Source organism: Grampus griseus (genome assembly GCF_964374135.1).
Source record: "Grampus griseus genome assembly, chromosome: X".
NCBI lineage: Eukaryota > Metazoa > Chordata > Mammalia > Artiodactyla > Delphinidae > Grampus > Grampus griseus.
The window spans coordinates 106,802,969-106,824,747 of NC_138999.1; the positions used below are offsets into that span (position 1 = coordinate 106,802,969).

The following is a 21,779-nucleotide window of genomic DNA, read 5'->3' on the forward strand; positions in this document are numbered from 1 at the left end:
TGATTACTGCGTTGAACTCTGGTGAGACTTAGGGTATAAAGAATGAATAATTAGAAATGCTACACTTACATAGGGAGGGAAAAATCAACACACCCCACTATCACCAAAGCTTGGTGATACAACCGAAATAGAACCAAATTTCTCAAAACTCGTAGAGAGGTAGGTTTAGTGTGTTCCTGCCTGAAGGCATGTTCTCTGAAGGTCCTTGGCAGCCTTGTGATTCAATTTTAAGTGCTTTGAACTTTGGTTCAGAACCTGAGTAATAAAAACTGCTTAATTGGGTTCCTTTTTACAGCTTCTATTTTTTTAAGCTTTATTTTAGCAGAAGTTCAAGTGTTTTACCAAGAGAATGACTCATGAGAGTTTGTTTACTTTGTTGAAAAGGTAACTTTTTGATGGTACTCTTGTTGAATCTGGACATCACATAAGGTTACAAATCCGGGACAACAGCCCTCCACCGTGTTCTATCCTAACAACATGGGCTCCAAACTTTATACTGAAATTTACATTTCAATCCCACAATATTTAAGTATGTGCAAATAAGAATTGCAAATAGACCTTTTAGATCATCTTATTAGTACAGCATAACCATGATTAAAAGTCTAAATAACAGGGAGTCTCATTTAATTGGAATTATCTCCCTTTCCACTCATCACTGGCAGCTGGCATTGATAAGAATGAGATAAATATGAACAATACAAAGCCACCTCTGAGCTTTGTTTCTATATTTCTACACTGAGGTCATTCTTCATTGGCTGCTACATCTATAGCCTAGTACAATAAAACTGGAAGTAACTGATCAGAATAACACCCTCCTCATACACAGAAAGTCACTTAAACCAATCCCACATCCAAATCCAACTCTACAAACTAAGGCATGGGAAAAAAGAAGACTCACACATTTTAGAAAGCTTTCTGTCAATGAATTTTACACTAACTGTTGTTTACTACAAAAGGTTTTGAACTTATATTTCAATTTTATCTAAATTTGTTATTTATGGTATGGCAAAGACTACAAACCATTCAGACAAAGTATCATACACTAAAACTATCAAATACTCTTCTATGAAAAGTAAAAAAGATATGTAGCAATCAAGGTGGGCAAAATTCAAATTTGAGCCTCTTACAAATTTAATTTACCAGAAGAGAATATTAAGTGTGACATATTTAATGAATTCATTTGTTCAATAAATATTCATCAAACACCTATTATGTGCCAAATACTGTTCTAGGCTCTAAAGTTAATTCCAAAAGCATGGTGGCAGAAAGATGGCATAGCCAGCCCAATTGTAAGTCAAATAGATCAGACAGGTTGCATAGCCCACTGACCATATATACTGGCCCCGCCAATCACAGTGTGGCTTGGAAACAGCATGCTGACTGAGGGACTTGGCAGTGTGTTACAGTTAGGATGCAGCAGAAATCAGCTTTATTGCCATCTATTTAAGAGGTAGTTTGAGAGGAACAATTGAGAAACACATAGTTTGCCAGCCACTAACACTTGCTGAGCGTACTTGGAGCATAGGGCATTTGGAGTGGGAAACTATGGGAAAAACAGGAGGCATGTATCCATGTTCGAATTTTAGATGCTACTTCATATAGCTTCTCTTCTGTTTTGCCTCTCCATTATTATATACAAGTATGTCTTGCTTAAGAAAATGCAATCAATAGGAAAAAAATCAGAGAGCCGTTCCATTAAAAATTAATCTACCTCACTGTTTCTTTAAGTTACATATATAAATTATATAAATATAAAACTATACATTATGTTACATATATATAAATGATGATCACAAAGTATATGATATAAATATGTGTATTTATACATAGAAAATGTACAATAAAATTCTGCATTTCCTGTGACTCTCATTTTTCAATACCACACATTACTTTTTTTCCAATTAGTGAAGGTGGTTTTGGACCATATTTATTGATTAATTTCAGACACATTAGCATTCAGCCTATTTGTATGTCAATGTGATAATTTTTTAAAGTGTTCTCGAAACTCTAGACTTGAACCATTAATGAGGAGACATAATTGGACTTTAGTAGCGAAGCCTTGTAAATGTCTTAGTTGAAGGTAGAGAAATGAATCTTACCTTACACCTTTAAATTCTATGAAAGGTTTGGGCGTGTCCTTATTAATTTCATTTTTTTTTTTTTTTTTGCCTTTGAGCTCATTTCTAACTTCTTCTTACATGACATAAAAGACACAAACGGTCATTTGCTCAAACAGTTAAAGGCTCAAGAGTAATAAAATTAAATACTTCATGTGTTACAGGAATGACTGGCACCAAAATAGCACTGCATATGGTTCAGTTTACACTGACGGGACAGCAGAATCCTCAGCTTTTAGTATAAAGGCTTCAAATGAGACTATTTCCAAGGTTCCAGAAGATTCAAGATTTATCTTCTGTCACCTCTAGACCCTTTCAGAATTATAATGAGAAAGAAAAGTGCTGAAGATAATAAATAGAACTTATTTGTATATGGAGCTAGTTCTGCATCACAGATGACCAAAAAAGCAGAATAACCGTTTTCTGACAGGGCAATTTCCTGACAGGACATGTTGGCATACCTCACAGTCATTCCTTTGCAAATATTTAAAACTGTTTTTTGCTGTTCACAGAAATATAAAGCTACGTTTTCAAATGCCAATTCTGAAATCTTGTTCAAATCTTTGTAATAAAAGAGAATCAACATGTAACATGGATATAGTCTCAATCAACTCTATGAATCCTTCAAGACGCCACAGCTTCCCTGTTATGTACTGAAACAAATCCATGCCCCTTCACTTCACTTTTTAGGTTTAGCAACTGCTTTCTTCTATGTTTCACCAACCTCCCTTTTTCATCAATCTTCAATAGTCTCTCTGCTTCAGCCATGTTATCTATCATGTTTGTCATTCAAATGATCTGACTTACCCTTGTCCGGCCTTTGTGTTAACCATATAATAAATGGGCCCTAAAGAGTTAAAAGGAAAAGAACAAAGCTTTTTTTCCCCAGTCTTCACAACCCCAGGGTCTATATCCCCTTTGAGCCTGCCCTGTAGCTGAAGCAGTTCAAAAAGAGCAACCAAATTATGCACCTAAAAAGAGGACAGTTGCTTTGTTTCCCGGGGCATAGTCATTTCTGTGACACTCAGCCAGGGAGCCAGTCTTTTCCTTCTGAAATCATGTAGATCCTCAAAGGAAAATACGTAATTCCACTGAGTAAAGAGTTATTTAAGAAGAAAACACCAGAATTATTCTCCATACTGTGGTGTAGGTTTTAATCTAGATTGAGAAAGAAGCATTAAAGGGTTAAACAAAGTATTAAGCAAAGTGGGCTCAGGGATAGGCAGCTGAAATGGATGAGTGTGCAGAGATGAGATATTTTCAGACTGAGAGCAAAAGGCCATGTAGCCTCAGAAGCAGCAAGGCTGAAGAATTGGGAAACTGACCTAGCTATTCCTGGATAAAGAGTGTCCATCAACAAGAGAGATGGTCAAAGGTAAAACCACACTGTGTAATATGTCTATAATTAGTGGTAACTGCGTATTGTTTTATAAAGTTAGTTTAAGAATCTATATAGAGAATTACTTCCATGCAATTTAGCCCTACTAGGTGAACCTCCCATTTGATAATGACTTGGTATCTAGGAAGCGACGAATTGTGACTGACTGTGGCTACCTATACTCGTGGCTAAATGAAGAGCAAAGGGGAGTTTTACAGAAATGAGGACTTCCTGAAGGTTGCATGAAGGTACAACTTCTATAGTGCATCACTGTAAATATCCTTCCTCCAATTTTCCACCTGTTTGGTTCTCTTCCCTTCTCCACAGTCGGCATCCAAACTTACCTGTGCAATATACATTTTTGCACATATCAGCCTAACTTAAAATCATTTGTATGTAGGGGTGTGCTATATAAGTGTCTATATAAGGAAATATTGTCTCCCTTGTTGGAAACAAAATGCAGACAACCTATGGATTTAGCACTGGGTAGAAAACTTCCTAGCTGATGAGGAACATAATAAATCAAGGTGACTGAGTGCCAAGGGAAGGTGAAATTCAGGGGCTGAGTCTTCCACCCCCAACAGCTTCTCCTTGTAGCTTCTACTTTTAGTACTAGATCGTGGAAGATCTAAGTTGCATTAACTCAGGGGAGATGAAATTCCCTTAGCAGAGAATCTTAACCCATGGTCCATGGATGTAGAATGACTTCAAGCTTCCTGAAACCCTTGAAATACATGGCAGATACTGTGTGTGTGTGCATTTTTTTCTGCAAAGAAGATAGAGAGCTTTGACTAGACTCTCAAAGCATTTAGTAGTGTGCCCCCCTCTACCCCCTGCTGTGAAGAACCACTTCTCTGGGCATTGGGACGTGCTGAAGGATTTTCAGAAGAATGGTGTGATCTGATTTGTGTTTTTACAAAGATCACCGGTAACAATATGGAGGAGAGTCTGGAGTTCCCTTTTCATTAGAAGAAGAAACTTTAACACATAAAGTAAATACCCTATCTCCTTTAAATCTGTTACAGAGTGGCATCCCCCAAAATAAAGAATTTCCAACTTCAGTTTGGCACTCAATACTGTTTGGAAACCATTTTTTCAAATGAGAATATTGAAAGCATGGAGCACAGTGTGGACATCATGTACTAGGGCTGCACCTAATAATGTAGTGGAAAGAACATCGGTCATGAATTTATTTTTTAGCTCTGCTATCTACTCAAGCTATGTACTTCTATAAAATAGGGGTCATGACGATTATCACTACATCACAGGGTTATGACAAGGACTAAATACAAGCAATATGTGAACCCACTCAGCAGACTACTTGACACATAGTGGTCAATAATATTTATTGTCATTAATATTCCCACATCTCCATCTTCCGTCCTGCATCACCTGAGCTGCAGATATGTATGTACACTCCATCTTGGCCAGGTCAAAAACCTCCCTCATTACTCATCTGAAGCTCCTGACGCACACTTTGAGCAGACAACCTTCCCCTCCTTTATCCAAGACTCGAACTTCAACACTTGCCACTCCGTTTTGGAATTTACTTCCTGTCTCAGAGGAAGCAATGAACCCTTTCAAAGCCTTTCCTTCCACCTGAGATTCCTAAACATTCTCCAATAGAGCCTTATTCCAGTCATTATATTCAGTTGTACTCACTCTTCAAATCCTTGGATTTGGCGTCTTTCTCTAAGATTATTGAAACTGTTTACTCTAAGGCAGTAGATCCTCATCTGAATGCACATTGGAATTCCTTGAGATTTTTTTAATGCCTGGGTCCCACCACTGAAAATTCTGATTTAATTGGTCTGAAGAGCAGGGTTGGCACTGGGATTTGTAAAACTCCCTAGGTAATTTTAATGTCCAACCAAGGTAGAGAATCTCTGGTCTAAAGTCAGAAGTGACCTTTTAATTGCCTGTTTTATTGCTTTTTCTCAATTTTCATTCTATTTGTTGAAGTGTTTGACTATTTAGTCACATCTTCCCACTGGAAAGCCTCTTCCCTTAGCTTATGTGATACCCCTTCCCCTTGATTCTTCTCTGACATCTCAAGACCAACTCTTTTCTTCTGCCCACTCCTTTAAATTCAGATGTTTCTCAGGGTATTATACTTGGCTCTCTTTATTTCTGACTGTACATATTCTCACTGGATGATTTTTTTCTACTCTCACTACTTCAGGAACCATCTATTTCTAGATGATTACACACACACACACACACACACACGCACAGTGACACCATTTCCTTGAACTTAAGATCTGAATTTGGAGCTATCTCTGCATACAGCAGTTGGATCTAATGTCAGACTGCCTGGGTTCCAATGCCAGTCCTATGACTTACTACCTCTGTAATATTGGGCAAGTTACTGAGCATCTCTGTGCCTCACTTTACTCATCTTTACAATGGGGATAATAATGATCCCAACCTCATAGCATATTGGGAAGATTAAATAACATAATCCATCTAAAGTGCCTTACTCAATGCCTAGTGCTTAATGAATGTTAGATATTTCACTTATAATCATCGTTATCATTCCCCAAAGAGAGTACATGTTTCTAGCTTCTAGACTCTCATAGTACTTTACCTACACCACTATTGCAACATCAATCATATTGCAGCACTGTAGCTGGTTTATACCTGCCTTCCTAAACGTACTCTGAATTCTTTGAGGGTAAAGATTGCTTCTTATTCATCTATATCTTCAGAGAACTTGGCACAGATAAGCAGAACACAGATAGGAAATAGGTTTCATCTCTCTTGCCAACTCTAATTGACTGACAATGTTTGCATGGAATGCTGTGATGATAAGGATGTGAGGCCGCAGTTGGGCTCAACAAGAAAGAGCACAACTGTTTGATCAGGGATGTCTGCCATAGGACAGGTAGAGAGAGCAGTGGCACAAGTGCCATTGATATCCCATACCAGTTTTAGACGCTATATAAATAATTATTTATTGATTAAATTTTCATGAACAAATTATATTGGCTGAAAGACATGAGCAAATTGGAGTTGTTGCTAAATAACTTACTTTTCTCTTAGAGTTTAATTTTTTGGGCAGTCATTATAGATTTTTATGCTAGAAACTTGTGACAACTAGAAGCATAACATGCTTACAGCAGAAAATTCATCACAGGTGATCAAATGCTGTTGAAATTTTCATTTCATAGGCTTTTCTACATTATATTACACCTGCCATCTGTGACATTTACCACGTAAATACAGATTCTGAGGTTGAGTTCTTTCAAGATTTTTGTAGGAACTGTTATCCAAACTGTTTAGACATAAGCCAACAATAGTTTATACTACTGCTAAGTGCTTGAAATAAGAGTCAAGAAATGTGCTTTTCAAATCTGGGCTTCTGTCTACACCTTGAACCCACAAGTGGCAATACTGTTTGAGCAGCTTCCTCTGTGGGATGAAGTGGCTTATTAGCCAGGGGCAATTAAGAGGAAAATAACAGTCACTTGTGCCCATTTATTTCAAGATGAACTGCATTCACCTAACAAAGTACCTGGAACAGTTGACACTAAATGAATGTTTGATGCATAAATGAGTAACTGAAAAAACGGATGGATGGATAGATGGATGACAGATAAGCTTTGCTCCCATGTAATCTTGGTAAATACAGATTGGCAGTTTTAGTTTTTTTCCACCAGATGGCGATAATGTGAGATTTAGGTTTAGGTTGTAATACAGAAAGCAGAAAACAACCAACCAAACAAAAACCATATTAGGAGAAAGAGAAGCCACAAAACAGAGGTTAAGAAGGGAGAAATGAAATGTCTGTGTCAGCTTCAGTATCTCAGGAGTCTACGATCTTCTGGGATTTGTAATAGGTCCTCCCTATACCTTTTTTTATGCATGGGTGACTTTCATTCATAATTACTTTTCAGTAAAACGGCTATATTCAAAACTAATCTTACCTGTTATAAAAATTATAGGGCAATTCTCATAACTAAAATTATTATCCTTGATTTATATAACGATATTTTTTTTCATTTGTTTTTTACTAATTTCTTAGTTAACGGATGCCTCCCTTGGAAGTGAGGCTGCTTGGGAAGAGTTGCTAGCCTGTGTGCCTCCAGGAAATGTACCCCTGCTATTAGACCTACCAAAAGTCATATAAAGTAAGCTTGCCTAAGCCTCATTCATCCTATTAGCAAAGAATTGTGAATAATATTAGATTGGTGTCCATCTCTTAATTCGAAAGCTTTTGGAAAATAAGAAAACCAGTTTTAAAATCCAGCACTCTGTGTACATGGCGGAGGGGGGATTCTGCTTTCTTGGCAAATAAAGATAAGAATATGAAGATACTTTTAAATGGGATCAAGTATTTCCTCTTATTAATGTTTCCCCCCAACAAGCCCTGAATTGAATGACACAGTAACTTCCCTAAAAAGTGAAAAACAACAAACAGACTCAGGAATATTTCATTATAAATTACATAGCATATCATCTACCCTTTACTAAAGAAAATCAGAACAGAAAGCCTTTTTAAACCTCCTTGTAAACCCTTGGTCATCGGAACACAAAGAGGCTGACAAGTCTTTTAGGGAAGGAAATGAAGGGAAACTAACAATTACTGAGTCCCTAAAAACTTTCACACTTATGATCACAATTAATCCATATCACAACCTTATGATGTACATACGAGAGTCACAGACGTGATTTCCAAACCCAACTCTTACTACTTCTTAGCTGCAGAAACTGGAAAAGTATTTCTCTCCAAGCTTCAGTTACCTCATTGGTAAACTGGAGATAACATCTCATATCTCATAAGGCATGCATGAGCAGTAAATTTAAGCATCTAGCAGAGTCCTGGAAAAGAGCAGGTACTATTCAAGTTTTTTTATTATTATTATTACTACTTTTATCATTGTGATTATGGTGTTGATGATGATAATGATGAAGTCAACTTTGCAGTGAACTTTACAGGCTCAGAGGGCTGAAGTAACTTGCTTAAGGCTGCACAGCTGGTGAGCTTAAAAGGCATCTAGCACAGTGTCTGGAACTATAGCAGGTGCCCAATCAACACTATGTTATCTTTCTTCCTTCCTATCTTAAAACTCAATGATTTTCTAAGAATTTTACTCCTTAAAAATAATGTCAGGCTCACCTTTAGCTAGGTCGATGCAAGATGCTACCATGTATTTGTGAAAATCAACATTTTTTTTTACACATAGGTAGCAATATATGGACTAGAACAACAAATAGGATTCCAGACTTCACAAAAAAGATGATCACGGGGCCCACAATTTTGCCTAATGTAGGTTAATTCATTTCTCTCCCAAAGAGGTACATATTTCCCTTCCTAGGCGTCTGTAAAGATCATGAAGTCAGTAGCAAGAAGACCCCAAGTTTCTAGACCTTCACCTCCTGGATATTTATACTTTACATAAGTCAATATAGCAAAGGATGGTGCTAGTTAAAATTTTAAATAGGTTGAAAACATGTTTATTTCAGTTCATGGATGATAGAATCAGGTTTTTGCCCTTGACTTTTTTCAGGTCTCACTCTACACATTCTACCTGGGTAATCTCATCCATCCCCAGGCATCTCCTACTATAAGAAACCTGTGAATTCAAATCTACTTATATCAACAGTCCAGATCGTTCCTGAACTCTAGGCACACATTAACAACTGCTTGACAGGAAAATCTACCAGGATGTCACCCAAGCAACTTAAACTTAACATGTTCAGAAAGAAACTCATTCTCTTCCCTTCCAAACCCACTCGTATTTTACTTCTCTTGGTAAATGGATCACCATCCTCCCAGTTTTCCAACCTTGAAATTTAGAGTCATCCTTGACTCTGTTATCTCTTTCAACCTCGACAAGTAATCAATTACTAAGTCTTATCAATTCTACCACACTAATACCTCTTGAATATGTTTCTTCACCTCTACTGATACAGCCAGAGCTTAGACATTCATCACCATTCTTAGCCTGGGCTATTTCAGTTCCTTCAGAGATTGTCTCCCTGCACCCAATTTTCCCCAATTGCAATCAATCGTCTATACTGCTGCTTACACAACTACAATTCGCTTCTACAATTATCATCCTAAAAATTATAATTCATCGTGAAATTCTCTATCACTTAAAAGCTTTTTGTAAAAAAAAAGTTTAAAGAAAAAAAGGAACTCCTAAATTGGGCATGCAAGACTTTTTGTCATCTGGCGCCAATGCACCTCACTCTTTTTATATTGAAATTTTCATCATGCTAGGCCTTTTCACAGTTTTATCCTTTGCACCTGCTAATCTACCCTCTTGAAATGTCCTTTTCCTAGTAAACTCTTATTCAAATGTCAAGACCTTGATCAAATATCACCTTTCTATGGACCCTGACTCACCCATGTACTTCCATAGCACTTTATCTGTAAAAGTACTTACTACATTTAATTGTAATGATTTGTTGGATGTCTATTTTCTCCACCACATTATGAGTTTCCTACAAGCAGAAACTATCATGGTCATCTCCATCCCCAGCATCTGACTGGAGGCCTAACACATAGCAAGTGCTAAATAAAAACTTAATGAGTAGAGACCACTTCAAGATGGCAGAGGAGTAAGAAGTGGAGATCACCTTCCTCCCCACATATACATCTACATGTGGAACATCTCCTACAGAACACCTACTGAATGCTGGCAGAAGACCGCAGACCTCCCAAAAGGCAAGAAACTCCCCACGTACCTGGGTAGGGCAAAAGAAAAAAGAAAAATCAGAGACAAAAGAATAGGGATGGGACCCGCACCAGTGGGAGGGAGCTGTGAAGGAGGAAAGATTTCCACACACTAGGAAGCCCGTTCGCGGGCGGAGACTGTGGGTGGCGGAGGGGGGAAGCTTCGGAGCCACGGAGGAGAGCGCAGCAACAGGGGAGCGGAGGGCAAAGCGGAGAGATTCCCGCACAGAGGATCAGGGCCGACCGGCACTCACCAGCCCGAGAGGCTTGTCTGCTCACCCGCTGGCGTGGGCGGGGCTGGGAGTTCAGGCTCGGGCTTCGGTCAGATGCCGGGAGAGGACTGGGGTTGCCTGCGTGAACACAGTCTCCAGGGGGTTAGTGCGCCACGGCTAGCCGGGAGGGAGTCCGGGAAAAAGTCTGGAGCTGCCGAAGAGACAAGAGACTTTCTCTTGCCTCTTTGTTTCCTGGTGCGCGAGGAGAGGGGATTAAGAGCGCCGCTTAAAGGAGCTCCAGAGACGGACGCAAGCCGCGGCTATCAGCGCAGACCCAAGAGACGGGCATGAGACGCTAAGGCTGCTGCTGCCGCCACCAAGAAGCCTGTGTGCGAGCACAGGTCACTCTCCACACCTCCCCTCCCGGGAGCCTGTGCAGCCCGCCACTGCCAGGGTCCCAGGATCCGGGGACAACTTCCCCGGGAGAACACACGGCGTGCCTCAGGCTATTGCAAAGTCACACTGGCCTCTGCCGCCGCAGGCTCGCCACGCATTCCATACCCCTCCCTCCCCCGGTCTGAGTGAGCCAGAGCCCCCGAATCAGCCGCTCCTTTAACCCCCTCCTGGCTGGGCGAAGAACAGACCCCAGAGGGTGACCTACACGCAGAGGCGGGTCCAAATCCAAAGCTGAATCCCAGGAGCTGTGCGAACAAAGAAGAGAAAGGGAAATCTCTCCCAGCAGCCTCAGGAGCAGCGGATTAAATCCCCACAATCAACTTGAGGTACCCTGTATCTGTGGAATACCTGAATAGACAACAAATCATCCCAAAATTGAGGTGGTGGATTTTTGGAGCAACTGTAGACTTGGGGTTAGCTGTATCCAACTGACTAGTTTCTGATTTTTTTGTCTATCTTAGTATAGTTTTTAGCGCTTGTTATCATTGGTGGATTTGATTATTCGTTTGGTTGCTCTCTTCCCTTTTTTATCACTTTTTAAACTTTTTTGAAATTTTAATAATTTTTAAAATTTTAATTATTTTATTTTACTTATTTTTCTTTCTTTTTTTTTTTCTTCCTTTTCTTCTGAGCCATGTGGCTGACAGGGTCTTGGTGCTCCAGCCAGGCCTGAGACTCTGAGGTGGGAGAGCTGATTTCAGGACAATGGACCACGAGAGACCTCCTGGCCTCATGTAATATCAAGCAGCGAGAGCTCTCCCAGAGATCTTTGTCTCAACATTAAGACCCAGCTCCACTTAGCGACCAACAAGAGCCAGTGCTGGACACCCTATGCCAAACAACTAGCAAGACAGGAACACAACCCCACCCATTAGCAGAGAGGCTGCCTAAAATCATACTAAGGTCACAGACACCCCAAAACACACCACCGGACATGGTCCTGCCCACCAGAAAGACAAGATCCAGCCTCATACACCAGAACACAGGCACTAGTCCCCTCCACCAGGAAACCTACACAACCGACTGAACCAACTTTAGCCGCTGGGGACAGACACCAAAAACAACGGGAACTACGAACCTGCAGCCTGCGAAAAGGAGACCCCAAACACAGTAAGACAAGCAAAATGAAAAGACACAGAAACACACAGTAGATGAAGAAGGTAAAAACGCACCAGACCTAACAAATGAAGAGGAAATAGGCACTCTACCTGAAAAAGAATTCGGAATAATAATAGTAAAGATGATCCAAAATCTTGGAAATAGAATTGAGAAAATATAAGAAACGTTTAACAAGGACCTAGAAGAACTAAAGAGCAAACAAACAATGATGAACAACACAATAAATGAAAATAAAAACTCTCTAGAAGGGATCAATAGCAGAATAACTGAGGCAGAAGAACGGATAAGTGACTTGGAAGATAAAATAGTGGAAATAACTACTGCAGAGCAGAATAAAGAAAAAAGAATGAAAGGAACTGAGGACAGTCTCAGAGACCTCTGGGACAACATTAAACGCACCAACATTCGAATCATAGGGGTTCCAGAAGAAGAAGAGAAAAAGAAAGGGACTGAGAAAATATTTGAGGAGATTATAGTTGAAAACTTCCCTAATATGGGAAAGGAAATAGTCAATCAAGTCCAGGAAGTGCAGAGAGTCCCAAATAGGATAAATCCAAGGAGAAACATGCCAAGACAAATATTAATCAAACTATCAAAAATTAAATACAAAAAAAAAAATTGAAAGCAGCAAGGAAAAAACAACAAATGACATACAAGGGAATCCCCATAGGGTTAAGAGCTGATCTTTCAGCAGAAACTCTGCAAGCCAGAAGGGAGTGGCAGGATATATTTAAAGTGATGAAAGGGAAAAACCTACAACTAAGATTACTCTACCCATCAAGGATCTCATTCAGATTTGACAGAGAAATTAAAACCTTTACAGACAAGCAAAAACTAAGAGAGTTCAGCACCACCAAACCACCTTTATAGCAAATGCTAAACAAACTTCTCTAGGCAGGAAACACAAGAGAAGGAAAAGACCTACAATAACAAAACCAAAACAATTAAGACAATGGTAATAGGAACATACATGTCGATAACTACCTTAAACGTAAATGGATTAAATGCTCCAACCAAAAGACATAAACTGGCTGAATGGATACAGAAACAACACCCATATATATGCTGTCTATAAGAGACTCACTTCAGACCTAGGGACACATACCGACTGAAAGTGAGGGGATGGAAAAAGATATTCCATGCAAATGGAAATCAAAAGAAAGCTGGAGTAGCAATTCTCATATCAGACAAAAGAGACTTTAAAATAAAGACTATTACAAGAGACAAAGAAGGACACTACATAATGATCAAGGTATCAATCCAAGAAGAAGATATAACAACTGTAAATATTTATGCACCCAACACAGGAGCACCTCAATACATAAGGCAAATACTAACAGCCATAAAAGGGGAAATCGATAGTAACACAATCATAGTAGGGGATTTCACACTCCACTTTCACCAATGGACACATCATCCAAAATGAAAATAAATAAGGAAACACAAGCTTTAAATGATACATTAAACAAAATGGACGTAATTGAGATTTATAGGACATTCCATCCACAACAACAGAATACACTTTCTTCTCAAGTGCTCATGGAACATTCTCCAGGATAGATCATATCTTGGGTCACAAATCAAGCTTTGGTGAATTTAAAAACATCGAAACCATATCAAGTATCTTTTCCAACCACAAGGTCATGAGACTAGATGTCAATTACAGGAAAAAAACTGGAAAAAATAAAAACACATGGAGGCTAAACAGTATGCTACTAAATAACCAAAAGATCACTGAAGAAATCAAAGAGGAAATCAAAAAATACCTAGAAACAAATGACAGTGAAAACACGATCACCCAAAACCTATGGGATGCAGCAATAGCACTTCTAAGAGGGAACTTTATCACAATACAATTCTACCTTAAGAAACAGGAAACATCTCAAATGAACAACCTAAGTTTGCACCTAAAGCAATTAGAGAAAGAAGAACAAAAAAACCCCAAAGTTCACAGAAGGAAATAAATCATAAAGATCCGATCAGAAATAAATGAAAAAGAAATGAAGGAAACAACAGCAAAGATCAAAAAAACTAAAAGCTGTTTCTTTGAGAATACGATAAACCACTAGCCAGACTCATCAAGAAAAAAAGGGAGAAGACTCAAATCAATAGAATTAGAAATGAAAAAAGAGAAGTAACAACTGACACTGCAGAAATAAAAAGGATCATGAGGGATTAGTACAAGTAACTATATGCCAATATAATGGACAACCTGGAAGAAATGGACAAATTCTTAGAAAAGTACAGCCTTCCAAGACTGGACCAAGAAGAAATAGAAAATATAAACAGACCAATCACAAGCACTGAAATTGAAACTGTGATTAAATATCTTCCAACAAACAAAAGCCCAGGACCAGATGGATTCACAGGCGAATTCTATCAAACATTGAGAAAGGAGCTAATACCTATCCTTCTCAAACTCTTCCAAAATATAGCAGAGGGAGGAATACTCCCAAACTCATTCTACGAGGCCACCAACACCATGATACCAAAACCAGACAAAGATGTCACCAAAAAGGAAAACTAGAGGCAAATATCACTGATGAACATAGATGCAAAAATCCTCAACAAGGAGCCTGTGCTCCACAACGGGAGAGGGCACAACAGTGAGAGGCCCACATACCGCAAAAAAAAAAAAAAAAAAAAACTTCAACAAGATGCTAGCAAACAGAATCCAACAGCACATTAAAAGGATCATACACCATGATCAAGTGCGGTTTATCCCAGGAATGCAAGGATTCTTCAATATATGCAAATCAATCAAAGTGATATACCATATTAACAAACTGAAGAATAAAAACCATATACTAATCCCAATAGATGCAGAAAAAGCTTTTGACAAAATTCAACTCCCAAATATGATAAAAACCCTCCAGAAAGTAGGCATATAGGGAACACACCTCAACATAATAAAGGCCATATATGACAAACCCACAGCCAATATCGTTCTCAGTGGTGAAAAACTGAAACCATTTACTCTAAGATCAGGAACAAGACAAGGTTGCCTGCCCACTCTCACCACAATTATTCAACATAGTTTTGGAAGTTTTAGCCACAGCAACCAGAGAAGAAAAAGAAATAAAAGGAATCCAAATCAGAAAAGAAGTACAACTGCCACTGTTTGCAGATGAAAGATACTATACATAGAGAATCCTAAAGCTGCCACCAGAAAACTACTAGAGCTAATCAATGAATTTGGTAAAGTCACAGGATACAAAATTAATGCACAGAAATTTCTTGCATTCCTATACACTAATGATGAAAAATCTGAAAATGAAATTAAGGAAACACTCCCATTTTCCACTGCAACAAAAAGAATAAAATACCTAGGAATAAACCTACCTAAGGAGACAAAAGACCTGTATGCAGAAAACTATAAGACACTGATGAAAGAAATTAAAGATGATACAAACAGATGGAGAGATATACCATGTTCTTGGATTGGAAGAATCAACATTGTGAAAATGACTATACTACCGAAAGCAATCTACAGATTCAGTGCAATCCCTATCAAACTACCAATGGCATTTTTCACAGAACCAGAAGAAAAAAAATTCACAATTTGTATGGAAGCACCAAAGACCCCAAATAGCCAAAGCAATCTTGAGAAAGAAAAACGGAGCTGGAGGAATCAGGCTCCTTGACTTCAGACTATACTACAAAGCTCCAGTAATCAAGACAGTATGGTACTGGCACAAAAACAGAAATATAGATCAATGGAACAAGGTAGAAAGCCCAGAGATAAACCCATGTACTTATGGTTACCTTATCTTTGATAAAGGAGGCAAGACTATACAATGGAGAAAAGACAGCCTCTTCAATATGTGGTGCTGGGAAAAACTGGATAGCTACATGTAAAAGAATGAAATTAGAACACTCCCTAACACCATACACAAAAATAAACTGAAAATGGATTAAAGACCTAAATGGAAGGCCAGACAATATAAAACTCTTAGAGGAAAACATAAGCAGAACACTCTATGACATAAATCACAGCAAGATCCTTTTTGACCCACCTCCTAGAGAAATGGAAATAAAAACAAAAATAAACAAATGGGACCTAATGAAACTTAAAAGCTTTTACACTGCAAAGGAAACCATAAACAAGATAAAAACACAACCTTCAGAATGGGAGAAAATATTTGCAAATGAAGCAACTGACAAAGGATTAACCTCCAAAATTTACAAACAGCTCATGCAGCTCAGTATCAAAAAAACAAACAACCCAATCCAAAAATGGGCAAAAGACCTAAATACGCATTTCTCCAAAGAAGATATACAGATCCCCAACAGACACATGAACGGATGCTCAACATCATTAATCATTAGAGAAACGCAAATCAAAAGTACAATGAGGCATCACCTCACACCGGTCAGAACGGCCGTCATCAAAAAGTGTACAAACAATAAATGCTGGTCGGGGTGTGGAGAAAAGGGTACGCTCTTGCACTATTGGTGGGAATGTAAATTGATACAGCTACTATGGAGAACAGTGTGGAGGTTCCTTAAAAATCTAAAAATAGAACTACCATATGACCCAGCAATCCCACTACTGGGCATATACCCTGAGAAAACCATAATTCAAAAAGAGTCATGTATCACAATGTTCATTGCAGCCTTATTTACAGTAGCCAGGTCGTGGAAGCAACCTAAGTGTCCATCGACAGATGAATGGATAAAGAAGATGTGGCACATATATACAATGGAATATTACTCAGCCATAAAAAGAAACGAAATTGAGTTATCTGTAGTGAGATGGATGGACCTAGAGTCTGTCATTCAGAGTGAAGTACGTCAGAGAGAGAAAAACAAATACCATATGCTAACACATATATATGGATCTAAAAGAAAAAAAATGGTTCTGAAGAACCTAGGGGCAGGACAGGAATGAAGATGGAGATGTAGAGAATGGAGTTGAGGACACGGGGATGGGGAAGGATAAGCTGGGACAAAGTGAGAATGTGGCATGGACATGTATACACTACCAAATGTAAAATAGATAGCTAGTGGGAAGCAGCTGCATAGCACAGGGAGATCAGCTCGGTGCTTTGTGTCCACCTAGACGGGTGGGATGGGGAGGGTGGGAGGGAGACACAAGAGGGAGGAGAAATGGGGATATATGTATACATATAGCTGATTCACCGTGTTATACCGCAGCAACTAACACAACATTGTAAAGCAATTATACTCCAATAAAGATGTTAAAAAATAAACTTATTGAATAATAATAGGTTATTAAAATGAAATTAGGGTGACATCTTTAAAGACAAACTTCTCTTGTCTCAGAATTCATTTTGATCACAATGCAGAGAGACAAAATCCGAGGCTGGCTAGTTCTTTATATTGACTTAATATAAAATTGCTTATACTTTTAGAACAAACTGTCACCAGAAATACATTCTTATTTAAATTCACAACATTATTAGGTCAGGCACTCTACACTCCAATTCCATAAGCCACAAGTCACAATTGTAAGTTCATATTCTGTAAAGACAAACTTAATAGAAAAATATTTTAATGGTAACTACACATTTCTTAAAGTATAATAGAACACCCCCCCAAAAATTCCCATAAGACATTTTCCAATTTCCAGTTACGCAGAAGAATAAAATTACTCATAACAAAGTTTCAGTCTTTAGCTGAATAAATAGGGAAGATTAAAATGAATTACTTGAAAAGACAGATATAAGACCTTTAGCAAGTATGTTAAGAGCTAAAAAATGAGTAACATAGTTAATATAAACATTTAGTGCATATCTAAATGTTGGTATGAATATCTTAAATCTTTGGCTCCATTTAAAGTTTTTCTAACATAAGGTTCCAATACTAATTAGAATACAGCAATTTTCATTTGTAATAACCACACTTTACATGATCTTTGGTGATCCCAGAGAATTTGCCTTTCTAACAAGTCTGTGGGTGATGCTGTTCCTGCTGGTCCAAGGTCCATGCTTTGAGAACCACTGATCTAGATAATAAAATTATTTTTTTTTTAAATCTCAACACAGACTTATTCTTTTTAAAAAAAGTAACCTGTGCCAATGTCAGTATCTTTTTTTTTTCCTGTGTAGTTAAAATAGTCTAATACCACGTATCTATCAATTGAAAAGAAATAAGGAAATAATATTTCTATCTGTTTTCTATTTATTAGAAACTGTCTTGTCAATCCATAATTGAAAAACCAAGGCTGTCCAAAGGATATGCCCCACATTACGGCTGTGGTAGGAAGGGTTCCAACCAATTCTTACCTTCCCTTAGGACTGTGTTGCACAAGGTTTCAGCATTCTGTGGACAAACTTTCTGGACCTTTGCTTGGTAGTCCCCACTAACCTTTTTAAATCTCTTTTAGATGGCAAATATTTATTTGAGACTTTTGTCCCATATAGGCAATGGCTTGAAAAGCACTTAGCTGTTTACTTTTCATCTTACTATAAATTATTTATCCTTCAGTCTGTAAATGGCTATTTGTAGGATTAGACAGATTTTGAATGCTCTGATAAAAGGATTGTTGCATCCAAATTCATGCACAATCCGACAACCTCAGCTGGATTGGCATATGAAACAGATTCACTAAGCATTATGTAAGTAGCGCAAATTATTAACCAGTTAACATCAGCAAATTTGTTTTTGAAACTTATGTTTATGCATACAAGCATTCCCTAATGAGAAATAATATTAGCTATAAAAATCCAATAAAAACATACCTTGAGTAGATTTCTCTACTTCTTTCCTCTTCCTACTCTGGCTATTGTAATTCATCCTCAGCTCTTGGTTATACTCATGCAGAGTTTCTCTGGAGTTGTATGACTGTCTTGGTTTTCTTCCATCTTCACTCTCATCGGAAGAACTAGTGTAAGCTAGGTCCATTTCATGCTTGACTTTTGACAGAGGCTGATAGGGTTTGCAGTCTGTTTGCTCCATCTCTGATTAAGCAAGCTCAGTTTCATGAAAAAAGGAACTCCTTTAATGTAAGCAGTCCTGAAAGAAAGAGGGAAAAACACAAGCCATCTTAGATTTGTCCTTTTGCGAGAAAATGCATCTGGCCGATTCACAATTGGTCCTGGTAATACTGTCAAAGGAGGGGAGCAAAAGACAAACAAGATGACATGAAGCTAGCCGGAGGCAATAACAACACTGTGTTACACGCATACCTTGTCAAGCAGTTAGGATTAAGCTGGAGGTAGCAGTATTAGAAAATACTCAAGGTGAAAGAGAGTCTTCAAAAATATTTGTATTGGAAGGCAAATAAAGGACAGCGTTTTTCTATGGTGTGTGCATGTGTTTAATGTTAAAGTCTGTGGTCAGATTAAAAAAACATTATAAGATTTGAAAGTGGCCAGAAGTACAAATATTAACCCAGCACATCCTACATCTGAAATGAAAACTGGTAAGAGAACTACATTCAGAAAAAAACACATACTTGCCTCTGGTTTAATACTGCATTTAAGAAAGGGGCTCTGAGGAAGAGAATGATTCTGAGTTAGAGAGGCTCATGAAATAAAGTGTCCTTAAGGGGGACTGAGCTCTATGTGTTCATACAGTGGCTTCTGCGCCTCAGGCTTGCAGAGCATTTTTAATGAGTTAGGTGGTGGTAAATTTTTGTTCTTCATAGTACCGAGAGGATATAAACAACACTTCTGGTGAGTATACTGGTGTAGGAACAGCAGGATCTAAATTGGGTTTAGAAATAGAGATCTAACACTTCATGATAAATCACTGAAAGAACCCCCCTTCCCCACAGAATGCTGAGCTAGGAGCCACTAAGGCTCTTAAGACCCATAGAGGCATTATCCACCTTACTTAGCACAGAGTGGTCAGAGAAGATCAAATGCCACCTGAGCTGTCAAAGTCTTCTGAAAAGTTTAAAGTCCTGTCAAAACGTTCTTATTTTCATTCTCATTTTCATCCACTGTTGTAACTCTGCAACTTGGTCCTTTCATACAATGTTAAAGAAACCTAGCTTGAAACCAAATAATGCCATGATTTTATTTTGCAGTGAAAATGACTCCCTTATTTTTCTTCAGCTCTTCACCATATGCATTGTCAAAGAAATCTTCAGGCATCTAGGTAGTGGCTCCTTTATCATGTACAGTATCTCACTTTTTGGAATTTCTATTGCATGTACAGCAAAAAGAACACTGAAATCACTCAATAAAGCTTATCAATTGACTGATATGCATTCAATGGTACATAATGCTTCATAGTATGAGCAACGTTTCACCAGTTGAAGCCTTAGTTCCCTAACCAGGTCCTTGAAGGCAGACTCTGAGTCTTATTCCTCTTTATGTCCCCCATACCACTTAGCACTACTCTAGGCACATACATAGTAAAAACTATTTAACTCCTGAATCTACAAATTCCATTAAGTGGCCCACGGAGACACCTAGCTTGGTTGAATTGACAGCAGAGTTGAGCATCCTTGGAGAGAAAGCAGATAAAATATTATAAATGAATATATACTGATGATTCAATAATAATCTAAGCTCATACCATCTGACGGCTTCACATACTGACTATACACTCACAGTCCCCCAATCTGTAGCTCCAGCATAGGTCCCTCCCCTGAGCCATAGACTTGAATATCCAACTGCTTACTCAATGTCTCTACTTGGATATCTAAAAGGTATCTCAAACTTACTATGTTCAAAACTGCTTCCCTTCCCAAAACTGCTCCTTTCATAGTCTTCTCCACCTTGGTAAATGGCAACTTCATTCTTCTGTTTGCTGAGGCCACACTACTTGAAGTCATCCTTGATTCCTGTCTTTCACATCCCACATGCAATCCATCAGTTCATCCTGTAGGTGTTACCTTTGAAATATATCCAGAATCCAACAACGTGTCTCCACTTCCCTACTACCACACCAGGATTATTGCAATAGCCTCCTAATTGATCCGCTGCTACACCATCAGTCCCTTATAGCAAGTTCCCCACACTCCAGCCAGAATGAAGCTTTTAAATCTAAGTCATAGCATGTCTCTTCTTGGCTCAAAAGTAGCAATGGCACCCTATTTCCTTTAAAATAAAAGCTGAAATCCTTACAATGACCTAGGTGGACCCCTACAGTGTCCACCTCTCCCTCCCCTAACGTCTCCAAACTCATCCTCTGATATTTCCCCCATCTCATGCACTCTAGATGTACTATCCTTCTTGCTGTTTCCAAAAATACCAGGCACGATTCCACCTCAGGGCCTTTGCAACCTCTCATTGTAAACCACTGAAAAGTGTCATTTCTCATCCTCCTTCCTGTCTTTCATAGCACTTGTCACTAAATGATATACTGTATATTTTGTTTATTGTCTGCCACCTGTCTCTCCCCTCTGAAATGCAACCTCTATGAAGGTAGATATTTTTATCTGTTCTATTCATTCCTATATCCCCAAAATGAGCACAGTGCCTTGCATATAGTAGACCTTTGCTCAATACCTGTTAAGTGAAATGAATAAACCATTGCCAAGACTCACAAGAGGGGCCAGGCAGAATATAGAAATGAATAGGCCATAGTCTCTGCCCCCAAGGAACTCACAGTTGTTATGTAATATAAGTGATAAATAAACAACTCTACTACAAAGCATAATGAAATGACTCAAAAAAAAGACAAAGTAATGTTTGAGCACCAAAGATGAAGATATTGGGAAAGGACTGCTTATTTGTTCATCACCAACACCATCACCACAACCACTGAAATTCCATTGAGCATCTAAAGCCAATTTTAATCTCTCTCTTCTTAGGTTCCCATAGCATATTCTTCAGAAAGTAAACAGTTGCCTGGATTTTAGACCTTGACTTAGCTACAAACAGTGCAAAGTGAGAAAT

General features: G+C 38.5%; 1 protein-coding gene across 3 annotated transcripts in view; it reads right to left on the minus strand.

The window, feature by feature from the left end:
* TENM1 (teneurin transmembrane protein 1) overlaps window positions 1-18,885 on the minus strand; it is a gene marked incomplete at both ends in the record, with an annotated part of 571,653 nt that extends 552,768 nt beyond the window's left edge. For all 3 annotated transcript variants that reach the window (XM_082681806.1, XM_082681807.1, XM_082681805.1), the window contains one exon: window positions 18,669-18,885. In XM_082681806.1, the coding sequence (XP_082537932.1) occupies window positions 18,669-18,885 (217 nt within the window). The remainder of the gene's footprint in view (window positions 1-18,668) is intronic.
* Window positions 18,886-21,779: the final 2,894 nt, after the last annotated feature.